At 41.9% G+C, this 13,803-nt stretch overlaps 1 protein-coding gene across 2 annotated transcripts; it reads left to right on the top strand.

Moving 5' to 3' along the window:
- The first annotated feature begins 1,009 nt into the window (after nucleotides 1-1,009).
- LOC124037695 (UBX domain-containing protein 6-like) lies at nucleotides 1,010-13,353 on the top strand. 2 transcript variants are annotated; one of them, XM_046352665.1, is made up of 12 exons: nucleotides 1,010-1,090; nucleotides 1,819-1,922; nucleotides 2,880-3,037; nucleotides 6,320-6,384; nucleotides 6,495-6,617; nucleotides 6,791-6,888; nucleotides 8,038-8,113; nucleotides 8,803-8,887; nucleotides 9,037-9,256; nucleotides 9,957-10,087; nucleotides 11,453-11,601; nucleotides 11,717-13,353. In XM_046352665.1, exons 2-12 carry the CDS (start codon nucleotides 1,840-1,842, stop codon nucleotides 11,840-11,842), a joined length of 1,314 nt encoding a protein of 437 aa, XP_046208621.1. In that variant the 5' UTR covers nucleotides 1,010-1,090; nucleotides 1,819-1,839; the 3' UTR covers nucleotides 11,843-13,353. The 2 variants fall into 2 exon arrangements, with proteins under 2 accessions (XP_046208621.1, XP_046208620.1); XM_046352664.1 differs by lacking the exon at nucleotides 1,010-1,090 and having other exon boundaries at nucleotides 1,722-1,922.
- Nucleotides 13,354-13,803: the final 450 nt, after the last annotated feature.

Below are 13,803 nucleotides of genomic sequence, written 5' to 3' on the forward strand. Positions count from 1 at the left end.
TCCGCTAACCGTGATCTTCAGAGCGGAAATCCCTCCTACTAGCCACTGTAATTGGTTTAATTTACTGTCAATCCATTCTTCAAACCAATCATATTCTACTATATGTACACGATAAATTCGATATCGTTTTCCTAAATTGACTGGCTACTAATTAGGAAATTCGTACTAACATCAATACAAAAGTTTAGAGCAGAAACCAAACCTTTCTTTAGCGTGTCTTTACCAACAGATTGACAAAAATATAAAAATAACAATCGTCCGCAGTCATTCAGCGAATACATGCCACCCCTAAGCGCACAGAGCTGGATGATATTTTGTATTTATTTTTATGTATTTGGTTCATGGGTCCCAAAGAAGAATATAGGGATTTATTAGGAGGGGGTTTCACCGCCCCATCTGCGACATCCTCGGTGCTAGAGGTGTCACTACAGACCCTGGTCCAATCCCGGGCTGTATCACAAGCGGCATGATCGGGAGTCCAATAGGGTGGCACACAATTGTCCCAGTGTCGTCAGGGTTAATGTAGGTCGTCATTGTAAATTAAGAATTTGTGCTTAACTTAATTTTTTTAATTTAACCTTTATTTAACCAGGTAGGCTAGTTGAGAACAAGTTCGGGTTTACAACTGCGACCTGGCCAAGATAAAGCAAAGCAGTGCGACACAAGTCAATAATACAATAGAAAAAGTCTATAAACTGTGCAAATGAGGAAGGATAAGGGAGGGAAGGCAAAAAAATAGGCCATAGTGGCGACATAATTACAATATAGCAATTAAACACTGGAGTGACAGATGTGCAGACGATGAATGTGCAAGTAGAGATACTGGGGTGCAAAGGAGCAAAATAAATAACAGTATGAGGATGAGGTAGTTGGATTGGCTATTTACAGATGGGCTATGTACAGGTGCAGTGATCTGCTCTGACAGCTGGTGCTTAAAGCTAATGAGGGAGATATGAGTCTCCAGCTTCAGTGATTTTTGCAGTTTGCTCCAGTCATTGGCAGCAGAGAACTGGAAGGAAAGGCAGCCCAATGAGGAATTGGCGTTGGGGGTGGGACCAGTGAAATATACCTGCTGGAGCACCTGCTACAGGTCGGTGCTGCTATGTTGACCAGTTAACTGATTTGCCTAGTCAAATAAAGGTTACAAAAATGTACTTAAATTTCTCTAGTATAGGCTAATTATTATTGTTTTATTTAACAAAGCAAATCAATTGGGAACAAATTCTTATTTACAATGACGGCCTACCCCGGCCAAACCTGGACTACGCTGGGACAATTGTGTGCCGCCCTATGGGACTCCCGATCACGCCGGTTGTGATACAGCTCGGGATCGAACCAAAGATGCAGTGTGTTAGACCACGTCGCCACTTGGGATCTCGTAATGAACGATATCAGAAATGCTCACGATAAGTGTTCGGCCTCCAAGTTTATTTTTCCAGTTCTAACACGCGTTTAATTGAATGTTACACTGGTATTGGAGACCATTTAAAAATGTCTACCTCCAGTTCATGTAGGTTTAAAATAAGCATCTAAAACGTTTACAAAATACGTTTTACTTTGTGCTAAGCTAACTCTTAACACTAGTTAATTTATTTTATGATACTTATTTTTGTCAATTATTAATTTCAGGATTAATGTATTTTGTTGGAACACAGCATCATGATTGTACATCCTCCAGACCACCGGAGGCTGATGTACACAATGTACCACTAATAAATGACACCGTTTCCGGTCCTCTTCCTCCCTTGCATTTTGATGGCAACAATTTACTAAGCTTTCTCACCTCAGCGCACCTATTCACCTGTGCTGTGTTCCCAGGCTATTTTACTGTGATAAACAATGAAGAAATTTTTCGAGGATATGAAGAAAGATTTAAAATTCAAGTCAGCTGGGCCAGGAAAGAAACTCACAGAAGACGCCAGGTAAACAAACTTTGCGAGCTATGCTGTTGTCAGTTTAGTTAATATAATTTACAGTTATATGGTATGTGTAATTCGTAGTGTTGCCTTCACCGGGCCTTGGCCTCACCCGTTACTTGGATGGGCTCCGTTGTTTACTTTTCTAATGTTCAGGGTGAACCTAGTTCTCAAATTCCAGTCGGCATTCTGCCTTCTCCCTAGTTTTCCCGACAGTTTCAAGTTAAGACTGGTCAATAATATCTTGCGATAAGGCTTTCGAAACATATGACCCCAATCTTTCGTCACCGAGTAATAATATTTAAACATATATATTTATTTATTTATTTTACTTTTACTGTAGGAATTTTACGCAGATCCATACAGCTATGGGTGCCTCCAACGAAACAACACTTCCTGAGTTAAGCTTACACAGGTGTCGGAGCACGCTAATTAGCACAGGTGGTCGCCTCTGGTCTTCCATCGGTTTTCCGTTAACAAGCGATGTAACATGGAGATATGGCCGCGTGGGAACACTAACCCTAACAAATGTTTATCAATTTATCCCAGCGATTCCCAAACTCAGTGCACGTTTTGGTTTTTGCCCTAACACTACACAGCTGATTCAAATGATCAAAGCTTCATGATTAGTTGATTACTTGAATCAGCTGTGTAGTGTAAGGGCAAAAACCAAAACGTCAAACGAGTTGGGAACCCTTTAACTTTTTCTTAAATTATTTGTTGCTTATATGAAAAATTTAAGTGTTATGTTTACAAAACCGTACAGCAAGCGACAGGTGTTAATGTTCAGACTGAGCAAAGGGGCCCATATAGAAGACATCTTCGTCGAATGACTCTTTTGTCTAATGTAATGGAACTGAGAGTCATGATCAAAGACTAGGGTGCTACCCCTTGTGAGTACAGATGGCTATATGACTTTATATGTCACATCTTGCAGTTAAATGTTGAATGTGTCCCCTGCAGCACCAAGTCCCAAGTGGTGCAGAGCAGTGGCCCTGCCAAGCCATGTTATGCTGCTCCTACTGAAGGAGCTCAGAAGGCAGGGGCTGCAGCCTTGGCCAGGATCGAGGGGCAGCCACGCCCACGGGTACAAACCTCACAGGATGTCATCCGGCTCCAGGGTGAGCTAGATACCTACACTACCGGTCAAAAGTTTTAGAACACCTACTCATTCAAGGATTTTTCTTTGTTTTTACTATTTTCTACAGTGTAGAATAATAGTGAAGACATCAAAACTATGAATAACACATATGGAATAATGTAGTAACCAAAAAAGCAATAAACAAATCAAAATATATTTTGAATTCTTCAAAGCAGCCACCCTTTGCCTTGATGACAGTTTTGCACACTCTTGGCATTCTCTCAACCAGATTCACCTGGAATGCTTTTCCAACGTTCTTGAAGGAGTTTCCACATATGCTGAGCACTTGTTGGCTACTTTTCTGTCACTCTGCGGTCCAACTCATCCCAAACCATCTCAATTTGGTTGGGGGATTGTGGCAGTCAGGTAATTTGATTCAGCACTCCATCGCTCTCCTTCATGAAATAGCCCTTACACAGCCGAGAGGGGTCATTGTCCTGTTGAAAAACAAATGATAGTCCCACTAAGCCCAAACCAGATACGATGGCATTTCGCTCCAGAATGCTGTGGTACCCATGTTGATTGTGTGCCTCGAAGTCTAAATCAGTGTCACCAGCAAAGCACCCCCACACCATAACACCACCTCCTCCATGGTTTACGGTGGGAAATACACAAGCGGAGATCATCCGTTCACCAACACTGCATCTCACAAAGACACAGCAGTTGGGACCAAAAATATCAAATTTGGACTCCAGACCAAAGGACCAATTTCCACCAGTCTAAAATCCATTCCTCGTGTTTCTTGGCCCAAGCAAGTCTCTTCTTATAATTTTTTTATTCCACTGTTTTTTAACTAGGTAGGCCAGTTGAGAACAAGTTCTCATTTACAACTGTGACCTGGCCAAGATAAAGCAAAGCAGTGCGACACAAACAATGCTGAGTTACACATGGAATAAAAAAACGTACAGTCAGTAACACAATAGAAAAAGTCTATATATAGCGTGTGCAAATGAAGTAAGATTGGAGGTAAGGCAAATAGGCCATAGTGGTGAAATAATTACAATTTAGCAATTAAACACGAGTGAAAGTGCAGAAGATGAATGTGCAAGTACAGATACTGGGGTGCAAAGGAACCAAATAACTAACAATGTGGGATGAGGTAGTTGGATGGGCTATTTACAGATGGGCTATGTACAGGTGCAATGATCTGTAAGCTACTCTGACAGCTGATGCTTAAAGTGCGTGAGGGAGATATGAGTCTCCAGCTTCAGTGATTTTTGCAGTTCGTTCCAGTCATTGGCAGCAGAGAACTGGAAGGATAGGCGGCCCACGGAGGAGTTGGCGTTGGGGGTGGGACCAGTGAAATATACCTGCTGGAGCGCGTGCTGCTATGGTGACCAGTGAGCTGAGATCTGGCCGGGCTTTACCTAGCAACGGCTTATAGATGACCTGGAGCCAGTGGGTTTGTCGACAAATATGAAGCGAGGGCCAGCCAACGAGAGCATACAGGTTGCAGTGGTGAGTAGTATATGGGGCTTTGTTGACAAAACGAACGGCACTGTGATAGACTGCATTCAAATTGCTGAGTAGAATGTTGGAGGTTAATGACACCGCCAAAGTCGAGGATCGGTAGGATAGTCAGTTTTACAAGGGTATGTTTTGCAGCATGAGTGAAGGATGTTTTGTTACGAAATAGGAAGCCGATTCTAGATTTAATTTTGGATTGGAGATGCTTAATGAGTCTGGAAGGAGAGTTTACAGTCTAACCAGACACCTAGGTATTAGAATATGTGGACAAATACAAAGTCAGAACCGTCCAGAGTAGTGATGCTGGAAGGGCGGGCAGGTGTGGGCAGCGATCGGCGGAAGAGCATGCATTTAGTTTTATTTGCATTTAAGAGCAGTTGGAGGCAATGGAAGGAGACTTGTATAGCATTAAAGCTCGTCTGGAGGTTTGTTAACACGGTGTCCAAAGAAGGGCCAGAAGTTTACAGAATGGTGTCGTCTGCGTAGAGGTGGATTAGAGAATCACCAGCAGCAAGAGCGACATCGTTGATGTATACGGAGAAAAGAGTCAGCCCAAGAATTGAACCTTGTGGCACCCCCATAGACTGCCAGAGGTCCGGACAACATGCCCTCCGATTTGACACACTGAACTCTATCAGAGAAGTAGTTGGTGAACCATGCAAGGCAGTAATTTGAGAAACCGAGGCTGTTGAGTCTGCCGATAAGAATACAGTGATTGACAGAGTCGAAAGCCTTGGCCAGGTCGATGAATACAGCTGCACAGTATTTTATCGATGCCGGTTATAATATTGTTTAGGACCTTGAGTGTGGCTGAGGTGCACCCATGACCAGCTCAGAAGCCAGATTGCGTAGCGGAGAAGGTACGGTGGGATTTGAAATGGTCGGTGATCTGTTTTGTTAACTTTGCTTTCAAAGACCTTAGGAAGGCAGTGTTCTTTAGTAGTGGTAGCCTGATTCACACAGTCTCCTCTGAACAGTTGATGTTGAGATGTCTGTTACTTGAACTCTGTGAAGCATTTATTTGGGCTGCAATTTCTGAGGCTGGTAACCCTAATGAACTTATCCTCTGCAGCAGAGGTAACTCTGCTTCTGTCTTCTATTCCTGTGGCAGTCCTCATGAGAGCCAGTTTCATCATAGCGCTTGATGGATTTTGCGACTGCACCTGAAGAAACTTTCAAAATTCTTGAAATGTTCCGTATTGACTGACCTTCATGTCTTAAAGTAATGATGGACTGTTTTTTTCTCTTTGCTTATTTGAGCTGTTCTTGCCGTAATATGGACCTGGTATTTTACCAAAGGGCTATCTTCTGTACCACCCATACCTTGTCACAACACAAGGGATTGGCTCAAACGCATTAAGGAAATAAATTCCACAAATGAACTTTTAACAAGGCACACCTGTTAATTGAAATGCATTCCAGATGACTACCCCATGAAGCTGGTCGAGAGAATGCCAAGCTTCTGCAAAGCTGTCAAGGCAAAGGGTGGCTAGTTTGAAGAATCTCAAATATAAAATCGATTTTGAATTGTTTAAAACTTTTTTTGTCTACTACATGATTCCATATGTGTTATTTCATAGTTTGTCTTCACTATTATTCTACAACGTAGAAAATAGTAAAATAAACTGAATGAGTAGGTGTTCTTAAACTTTTGACCGGTCGTGTATGCATCCAAGAACTGCTGCTAAATGACTGATGTCAAGACTGTGGAGGTGTTTCACAGCAGCAGTCAGAAATAAATAATCAGAAATAAAGAATTGGGTTGTGGGTAATGGTCTTTAATCATTTTTCACAGTGAAAAGAGAGCTTGAGGCAGAAGCTGCAGCAGTAGCTGAGAAGGAAAAGACAACTGCTGTTGAGGCAAGGAAGACATTAAATCAATTAACTTTCCTTTACTGTTGCTCACAAAGAAATGATTTGTGCCATTGAGTTGTCTGTCATTTATCGCTAGTATATGTTATCTTTTACAGGGCTCCAATGTTAAGGATCTGGCATTTCTCTCAGTAACAGGTGTGTATTTCACTTGCCCGCTTACTGGAGCCACCTTAACTAAGAGCGAGAGAGATGTGCACATTAAAGCGGCCATTTTCATGGTAGGTCCGGAAGTGATTCTCATTTTTAAAGTCGTATGATATCATGATTGCATAATTATCATGATCTGATAGAAGTATTGATGTAAAAAGTCTTAGCACTAATTTGCCACAAACCATCCTTTTTGATTAGTATGGTCCTGACTACACATGATTAACCTCGTCTTGTCCAACAGCGGTTTGAAGAGGATGCAGTGGAGGCTTCCATTATGATGGTTCATACCTTCAACAAGGACAGGCAGAAAGTCAAGGCTGCAGTGGACATCATAAGCAAGTGAGAAACATGGAGGGGGATGGAACTGTCCTATAATTAAGCAATAAGGTATGCGGGTGTGTAGTATATGACCAATATACCACGGCTAAGGGCTGTTCTTAATCACGACGCAATGCGGAGTGCCTGGACACAGCCCTTAGCCGTGGTATATTGGCCATATATCAAACTCCAGAGGTGCCTTAGTGCTATTATAAACTGGTTACCAACTTAATTAGAGCAGTAAAAACAAATGTTTTGTCATACCCGTGGTATACAGTCTGATATATCACGACTGTCAACCAATCAGCATTCAGGTTTAGAATGTGTGATACACTCAGTGGCCCGTTTTTTTTTTTTTAGGTACACCCATTTAGTACTGGGTTGGACCCACCTTTGCCTCCAGAACAACCTGAATTCTTTGGGGCATGGAACCGTTGCTCAATTGGTATCAAGGGACCTATTGTGTGCAGGAAAACGTTCTCCACACCATTACACCACCACCAGCCTATACCGTTGATATCAGGCAAGATGGGGCCACGGACTCATGCAACTTATGACAAATCCTGACTCTGCAATCAGCATGATGCAACAGGAACCGGGATCTGTCGGACCAGGCAACGTTTATACACTCCGCAATTGTCCAGTGTTGGTGATCGCGTACCCACTGGTGCCACTTCTTTTTGTTTTTAGCTGATAGGAGTTGAACTCAGTGTGGTTGTCTGCTGCAATAGCCCATCCATGACAAGGACTGACAAGTTGTGACCTAGATGTTGTTCTGCACACCACTGTTGTACTTTGCCGTTATTTTCCTGTTTGTGGCCCACCTGTTAGCTTGCACAATTATTTCCATGCTCCTTGACCTTTCATCAACAAGCTGTTTTCGCCCACAAGATTGCTGCTGACTGGATGTTTATTTATTTTCTGCACCATTCTCTGATAACCCTAAGCACTGTATGTGAAAAGCCCTGGAGGCCATCCATTTGAGATACAGGATCTGGTGCGCATATCACGCTCAGTTTCTTTATACAGCAGGCCACGTGACTTACTGTCTGTGGGAGTGAACCATTTGTGTGAACCATTTGTGTGAACCGAACAAACTGGCCACTGAGTGTACATTGACAAGAATTCACAGTGTCTTGACACCCCACCCCCCCCCCCCCATCTTGTCAGGTACATTGAAAACATCTGTAAGAACCCGGCAGAGGAGAAGTACAGGAAGATCAAACTCAGCAACAAGGTGTTCCAGGTATATTTGAGCAGTGGTGTAAAAATACTTTAGAGTACTATTTACGTAGTTTTTTAAATCTGTACTTTACTATTTATATGTTTTTTACATCACTACATTCCTAGAGAAAAGATTGAATTTTCTCCACACATTTTCCCTGTCAACCAAAAGTACTTGTTACATTTTGAATGCTTAGCTGGACAGGAAAATTGTCATTCACACACTTATCAAGAGAACACGTGGTCATCCATACTGCCTCTGGTCTGTTGCACTCACTAAACAAATGCATCTTTTGTAAATAAAGTCCAATTGTAGGATTGTGCCCTTGGCTATTCGTAAGTTTGTTTTTTTTTAAACAAGAAAATGGTGCCGTCTGCTTTGCTTTGTAAGGAATTTTAAATTATTTATACTTTTATTTTTGATACTTAAGTACATTTTAGCAATTTCATTTACTTTTGATACTTAAGTGTATTTAAAACCAAATACTTTTAGACTTTTAGTCAAGTAGTATTTTACTGGGTGAATTTCAATTTTACTTTAGTAATTTTCTATTAAGGTACAGTATCTATACTTTTACTCAAGTATGAGACTTGGGTACTTTTTCCCACCACTATTTGAGACATGTGGAGGGTAATGTGAGACTCAATGTTTTCTGTCGATGTGGTCCATTCACTGGTCCCTTTCTCGCTGTCTGATCTCTCTCTCCATAGGAAAAGGTGAAGACTGTGGAGGGTAGTCGGGAGTTCTTGGAAGCTATTGGCTTTCAGAGCATCATGCTGGATGTGGAAGGACAAGGTAAACCCATTTAAATGCAGTCTATGCTTCCTATTGTCTGTGTGGCCTAGTATGCTTCTGCAGAGGCGTACTGTACTATAGGGGGTACCAGGGGTAAGTGGTTGGATTGCATTTGGGGAATTGATTAGCTGATTGTCTTCCTTTCCCAGAGGAGAGTGAGGAGTTCCTGGTGCTGATGGAGCATGATCCAGAATCCCTGGAGGTGATGAAAGAGAGTAGGGACCGGCTGCAGAGGGGAGAACCAGTCAGAGCCCAGTTGGACCGCCAGCCCCAGGCCTTCAGACCCTCCCCCAACGCCATGCGCTTCGAACTTCCCCCAGAGTTCTACAACCTCACTGCAGAAGAGCTTAAGAGGGAGCAGCAGCAAAAGTATGGACTCATTCTTTAAAGTTGCAATATGTCACTTTGAGCAACCTGGCCAAATTCACATAGAAATGTGTGCTATAGATCTGTCATTCCCATTGAAAGCAAGTCTAAGAAATGGTAGACCTGTTCTATGTGCGCTATTTCTTTGCTGTGGCAGGGGTTATGGAAGCTGTAGGTAGGCACGGTGATTTGAGCTATTCGATTAGCCAGCGCAGTATGCTCACTCGATTTAGCCACAGATCTCCCGGTCTGCCAGGTTGGCAAGTTTGTCTTTTCAGACTAATGGAATGGTTGAAAATGAGAACACTTTGCCTGCCTGGTGCACAAGGCTTGCAAATCAAGTGTACCTACCACCAACAGCGCAATATGAAGAAAAAAAGGAACGTAAGCCTTTATCGTTGGCTTTTCTACAGAAATGTTTGGTGATTGACCACTCTGTCACGATCAACCAGTTGGTGACCACTGCTCTACACTATACTTGTTTAGTCACATAAACAGAAAGGATTAGAATATTAGCAACCAGGAAATGGTGGAGTGATTTTTGCATCTAAGAGATTAATTTATTGTATAAAATGATTACTGTATTAGTGTTAGTAGGGTTCACTTGGTTAGTGCACATGATGTGTATTCTTGTTGGTTTTTTTTTTCTTCCAGTTATGACTTTTGTGTTAAGGTGCATTCTTGGTGGTTGTGTGGTATTCAGGAACGAGGTGGTGGACAAGAACACTATGCTGCGTACCAAGGCCATGCGGGAGAGAGAGGAGCAGAGGGAGAGGAGGAAGTACAATTACACCCTGCTGAGAGTACGACTGCCTGATGGAAACATACTGCAGGGTCTGTATCTGCCAACAAACACCTACTTTAATGTGATAAGCAGATGTATAAACAAGATATGAGCAAAGAAGCTCGTTGACATGGATAGTCATTTGTATGTATATTTTGCAGTAGCCTCTCAATTTGATTGCAGTATTGAAGTCTGTCTCAACTAAGTTGGAGTCATTAAAACTCGTTTTTCAACCACTTCACACGTCTTGTTAACAAACTATAGTTTTGGCAATTCGGTTAGGACATCTATTTTGCATGACACAAGTAATTTTTCAACAATGGTTTACAGACAGATTATATCACTGATAATTCAATATCACAATTCCAGTGGGTCAGAAGTTTACATACACTAAGTTGACTGTGCCTTTAAACAGCTTGGAAAATTCCAGAAAAATTATGTCATGGCTTTAGAAGCTTCTGATAGGCTAATTGATATAATTTGAGTCAATTGGAGGTGTACCTGTGGAAGTATTTCAAGGCCTACCTTCAAAATCGAGCAAAGAGGCACTGACATAGGAAAATCAAAAGAAATCACAGAAAAGAATTGTAGACCTCCACACGTCTGGTTCATTCTTGAGAGCAATTTCCAAACGCCAGAAGCTACCACGTTCATCTATACAAACAAGAGTACGCAAATATAAAAAGTAGGAAAAAGGGTGGAGGCTTGCAAGCCGAAGGACACCATCCCAACCGTGAAGCACGGGGGTGCTTTGCTGCAGGAGGGACTGGTGCACTTCACAAAATAGATGACATCATGAGGAACAAAAATTATGTGGATATATTGAAGCAATCAGTCAGGAAGTTAAAGCTTTGTCACAAATGGGTCTTCCAAATGCACAATGACCCCAAGCATACTTCCAAAGTTGTGTCGTCAAAATGGCTTAAGGACATTGGAGTGGCCATCAAAGCCCTGACCTCAATCCCATAGAAAATGTGTGGGCAGAACTGAAAAAGCATGTGCCAGCAAGGAGGCCAACAAACCTGACTGTTAAACCAGTTCTGTCAGGAGGAATGGGCCAAAATTCACCCAACTTATTATGGAAGGCTACCCAAAACATTTGACCCAAGTTAAACAATTTAAAGGCAATGCTACCAAATACTAATTGAGTTTGTAAACTTCTGACCCACTGGGAATGTGATGAAATAAAATCATTCTCTCTGCTGTTATACTGACATTTCACACTCTTAAAATAAAGTGGTGATCTTAACTGACCTAAGACAGGGAATTTCTACTAGGTTTAAATGTCAGAAATTATGAAACTGAAAGTTAACTTCCGACTTCAACTGGATCTTCTTATAGTTGTATCCTCTTACCTTTTACTAAACTTGTATTGGCTGGCTAATGGCTCTCTTATCACACATTATGCCCTTCAGGCACTTTCCTGGCCTGGGACAAGGTGTCTGTGCTCTTCCAGTTTGTGCGGGACTCCCTGGTAGATGGCTGGCAGCCCTTTGAGCTGGTGGCGCCTGGAGGACACAAACTCCAGGAGGACCAAGAGGTGGCCCTGAATGAATGTAGCCTGGTAAGCAGAGACACACAGTAGTGTCACAAATGTAACTGTCAGGCAAAATAAACAATTCCATTCATTTACTTTTGTACAAAGGGAAGGTTCTGACTAGTGTCTGTTTCTTTCGGAGGTCCCTGCGGTTCTGCTGACGTTTTCCTGGGATGCCGCAGTTCAAGCGGACATTGCAGCTGGCGGTGGAAAGAGCTCTGCACTCCTCAAGCCAGAGCTACTGGAGAATATTCAGACCCTTAGCTGAGCACAAGCTGTGTTTGTCCCTGGGTCTCCTACCCCTCCCAGGTTGGAGATGACACCTTCATATCCCCAAACTACATTTGAGGCTGTAGAAATGACTACTAATCCATTAAAGGACGAGGGGGGGGAGACAAACGCCATTCAGTGTTATTTGTATTGTACCCTGAATGTAGGATGAGGACTGAAATGGCTCCCTTACACCTATGGTTAGGCAATCAGTCACCTTAACATGGTATGAGACTCCATTCTGCTCTGCTCCAACAAATATTCAGATAGTTCTAGCTTTACATGTGAGTGGTGGACCACACTGCTTGTCTAGTGGTTAGGATTCATTAGCTGTTTTTTGTGAGCCAGACCAGCTGTGGACTACAATGTATAATAGTTATTGGTTAAGCCATTTTATTTCAGATGGAGCCTGTAATATTAGTAGCACTGTAAGGTTGCAGCAGCAAACACGTCAAATTATACCTTCAAAAGTGAAGGTTACTGGACAGAGTTGATGTTAGAAGCTCCCTTTGTCATTGAATAGGAGGGCAAAAGGGTTTTGTCAAAGCAGTTACTACTTGGCTATATTCATTTGATTTCTCTAAATTGTCAGCGGCGGTTTGTTTTTGGTTGTTTTGTACTGTATGTAATCAACACTTGAGACCAACAATGAGCTGAGGTTTGTCCCCAAGTCTTGAGCCAGTGCTGCCTGGGATGACAATCTACCTCTCCTCACAGCATCTGTGTACTGCACACAGGCAGCCATAACCCCTCCAATGTTTCAGTTCAGACATGAACAGCAACACTAGTTCTCATCACAGCAGCGATTAGCAAAGCTGGTCTCTGATCTAAATGTTTTCCTAACCTTGTTTAGGAATCACCATAATGAAGGTAATGCTCTAAGTATCAAAGCTGAATCATGTTTTATCTTTAGTCAGTATATGCACATAATAGCATGTTAACATTTAAATATTGCTTTATTTAAAGACAAAGTGAGACCTAAAAACTGGGACAGGAAAGCATTCTGAATGTCTCTGCCGTTTGCCTTTCATTGGCAAAGTTTTTAATAATGGCCGGCCATTACCTGTTCCACCTCTAAACCATTATTAAGAACACAAAAAGCACTGTTTAGCAGCCTGAAACAGCACCTGCCATATTGAAACCATACAGGGATGAGTGGTGGGATGTTGATAAAGGTATCCAGATAAGGGGAACAAGGCATATAAAAGTGCAGTACATTTAAACAATTCAACCAGGTCAAGTATTTTTTTAAACAAATGCATATACACACACTCATTCCAGAGTTTTTGTTTCATCATACTATGAAATAACACATGGAATCATGTAACCAAATGAAAATATTTGATATTTTAAAGAAGCCACCCTGTGCCTTGACAGCTTTACACATGCTTGGCATTCTCTCAACCAGCTTCATGAGGTAGTCACCTGGAATGCATTTCAATTAACAGGTGTGTGGAACTTCTTTCCTTAATGTGTTTGAGCCAATCAGTTGTGTTGTGACAAGGTAGGGTGGTATACAGAAGATAGCCCTATTTGGTAAAATACTAAGTCCATATTATGGCAATAACAGCTCAAATAAGCAAAGAGAAATGATAGTCCAGTCAATCTGGAAAATTTCAAGAACTATTAAAGTTTCTTCAAGTGCAGCTGCAAAAACCATTCAAGCGCTATGAATAAACTGGCTCTCATAAAACCACAGGGAGACCCAGAATTACCTCTGCTGCAGAGGACAAGTTCTTTGGAGTTACCAACCTCAGAAATGCTTCACACAGTTCAAGTAACAGACACATCTTAACATCAACTGTTGAGTTGCTGCAAAGAAATCACTAAAAAACACCAATAAGAAGACTTGCTTGGGCCAAGAAACACAAGCAGTGGAAATCTGTCCTTTAGTCTGATCAGTCCAAATTTCAGATTTTTGGTTCCAACCAACATCTTTGAGACACAGAGTAGGTGAAC

Source organism: Oncorhynchus gorbuscha, linkage group LG06, assembly GCF_021184085.1.
Source record: "Oncorhynchus gorbuscha isolate QuinsamMale2020 ecotype Even-year linkage group LG06, OgorEven_v1.0, whole genome shotgun sequence".
Classification (NCBI taxonomy): Eukaryota; Metazoa; Chordata; class Actinopteri; order Salmoniformes; family Salmonidae; genus Oncorhynchus; species Oncorhynchus gorbuscha.

What these genes read in the sequence shown, in the direction of transcription:
- LOC124037695 (XM_046352665.1), top strand. Translation starts at nt 1,840, where the DNA reads ATGAAGAAATTTTTCGAGGATATGAAGAAAGATTTAAAATTCAAGTCA. An exon ending in GCAGTGGACATCATAAGCAA is followed by an intron (nt 6,889 to 8,037) that starts GTGAGAAACATG and finishes CCATCTTGTCAG; the next exon opens with GTACATTGAAAACATCTGTA. An exon ending in TCAGCAACAAGGTGTTCCAG is followed by an intron (nt 8,114 to 8,802) that starts GTATATTTGAGC and finishes CTCTCTCCATAG; the next exon opens with GAAAAGGTGAAGACTGTGGA.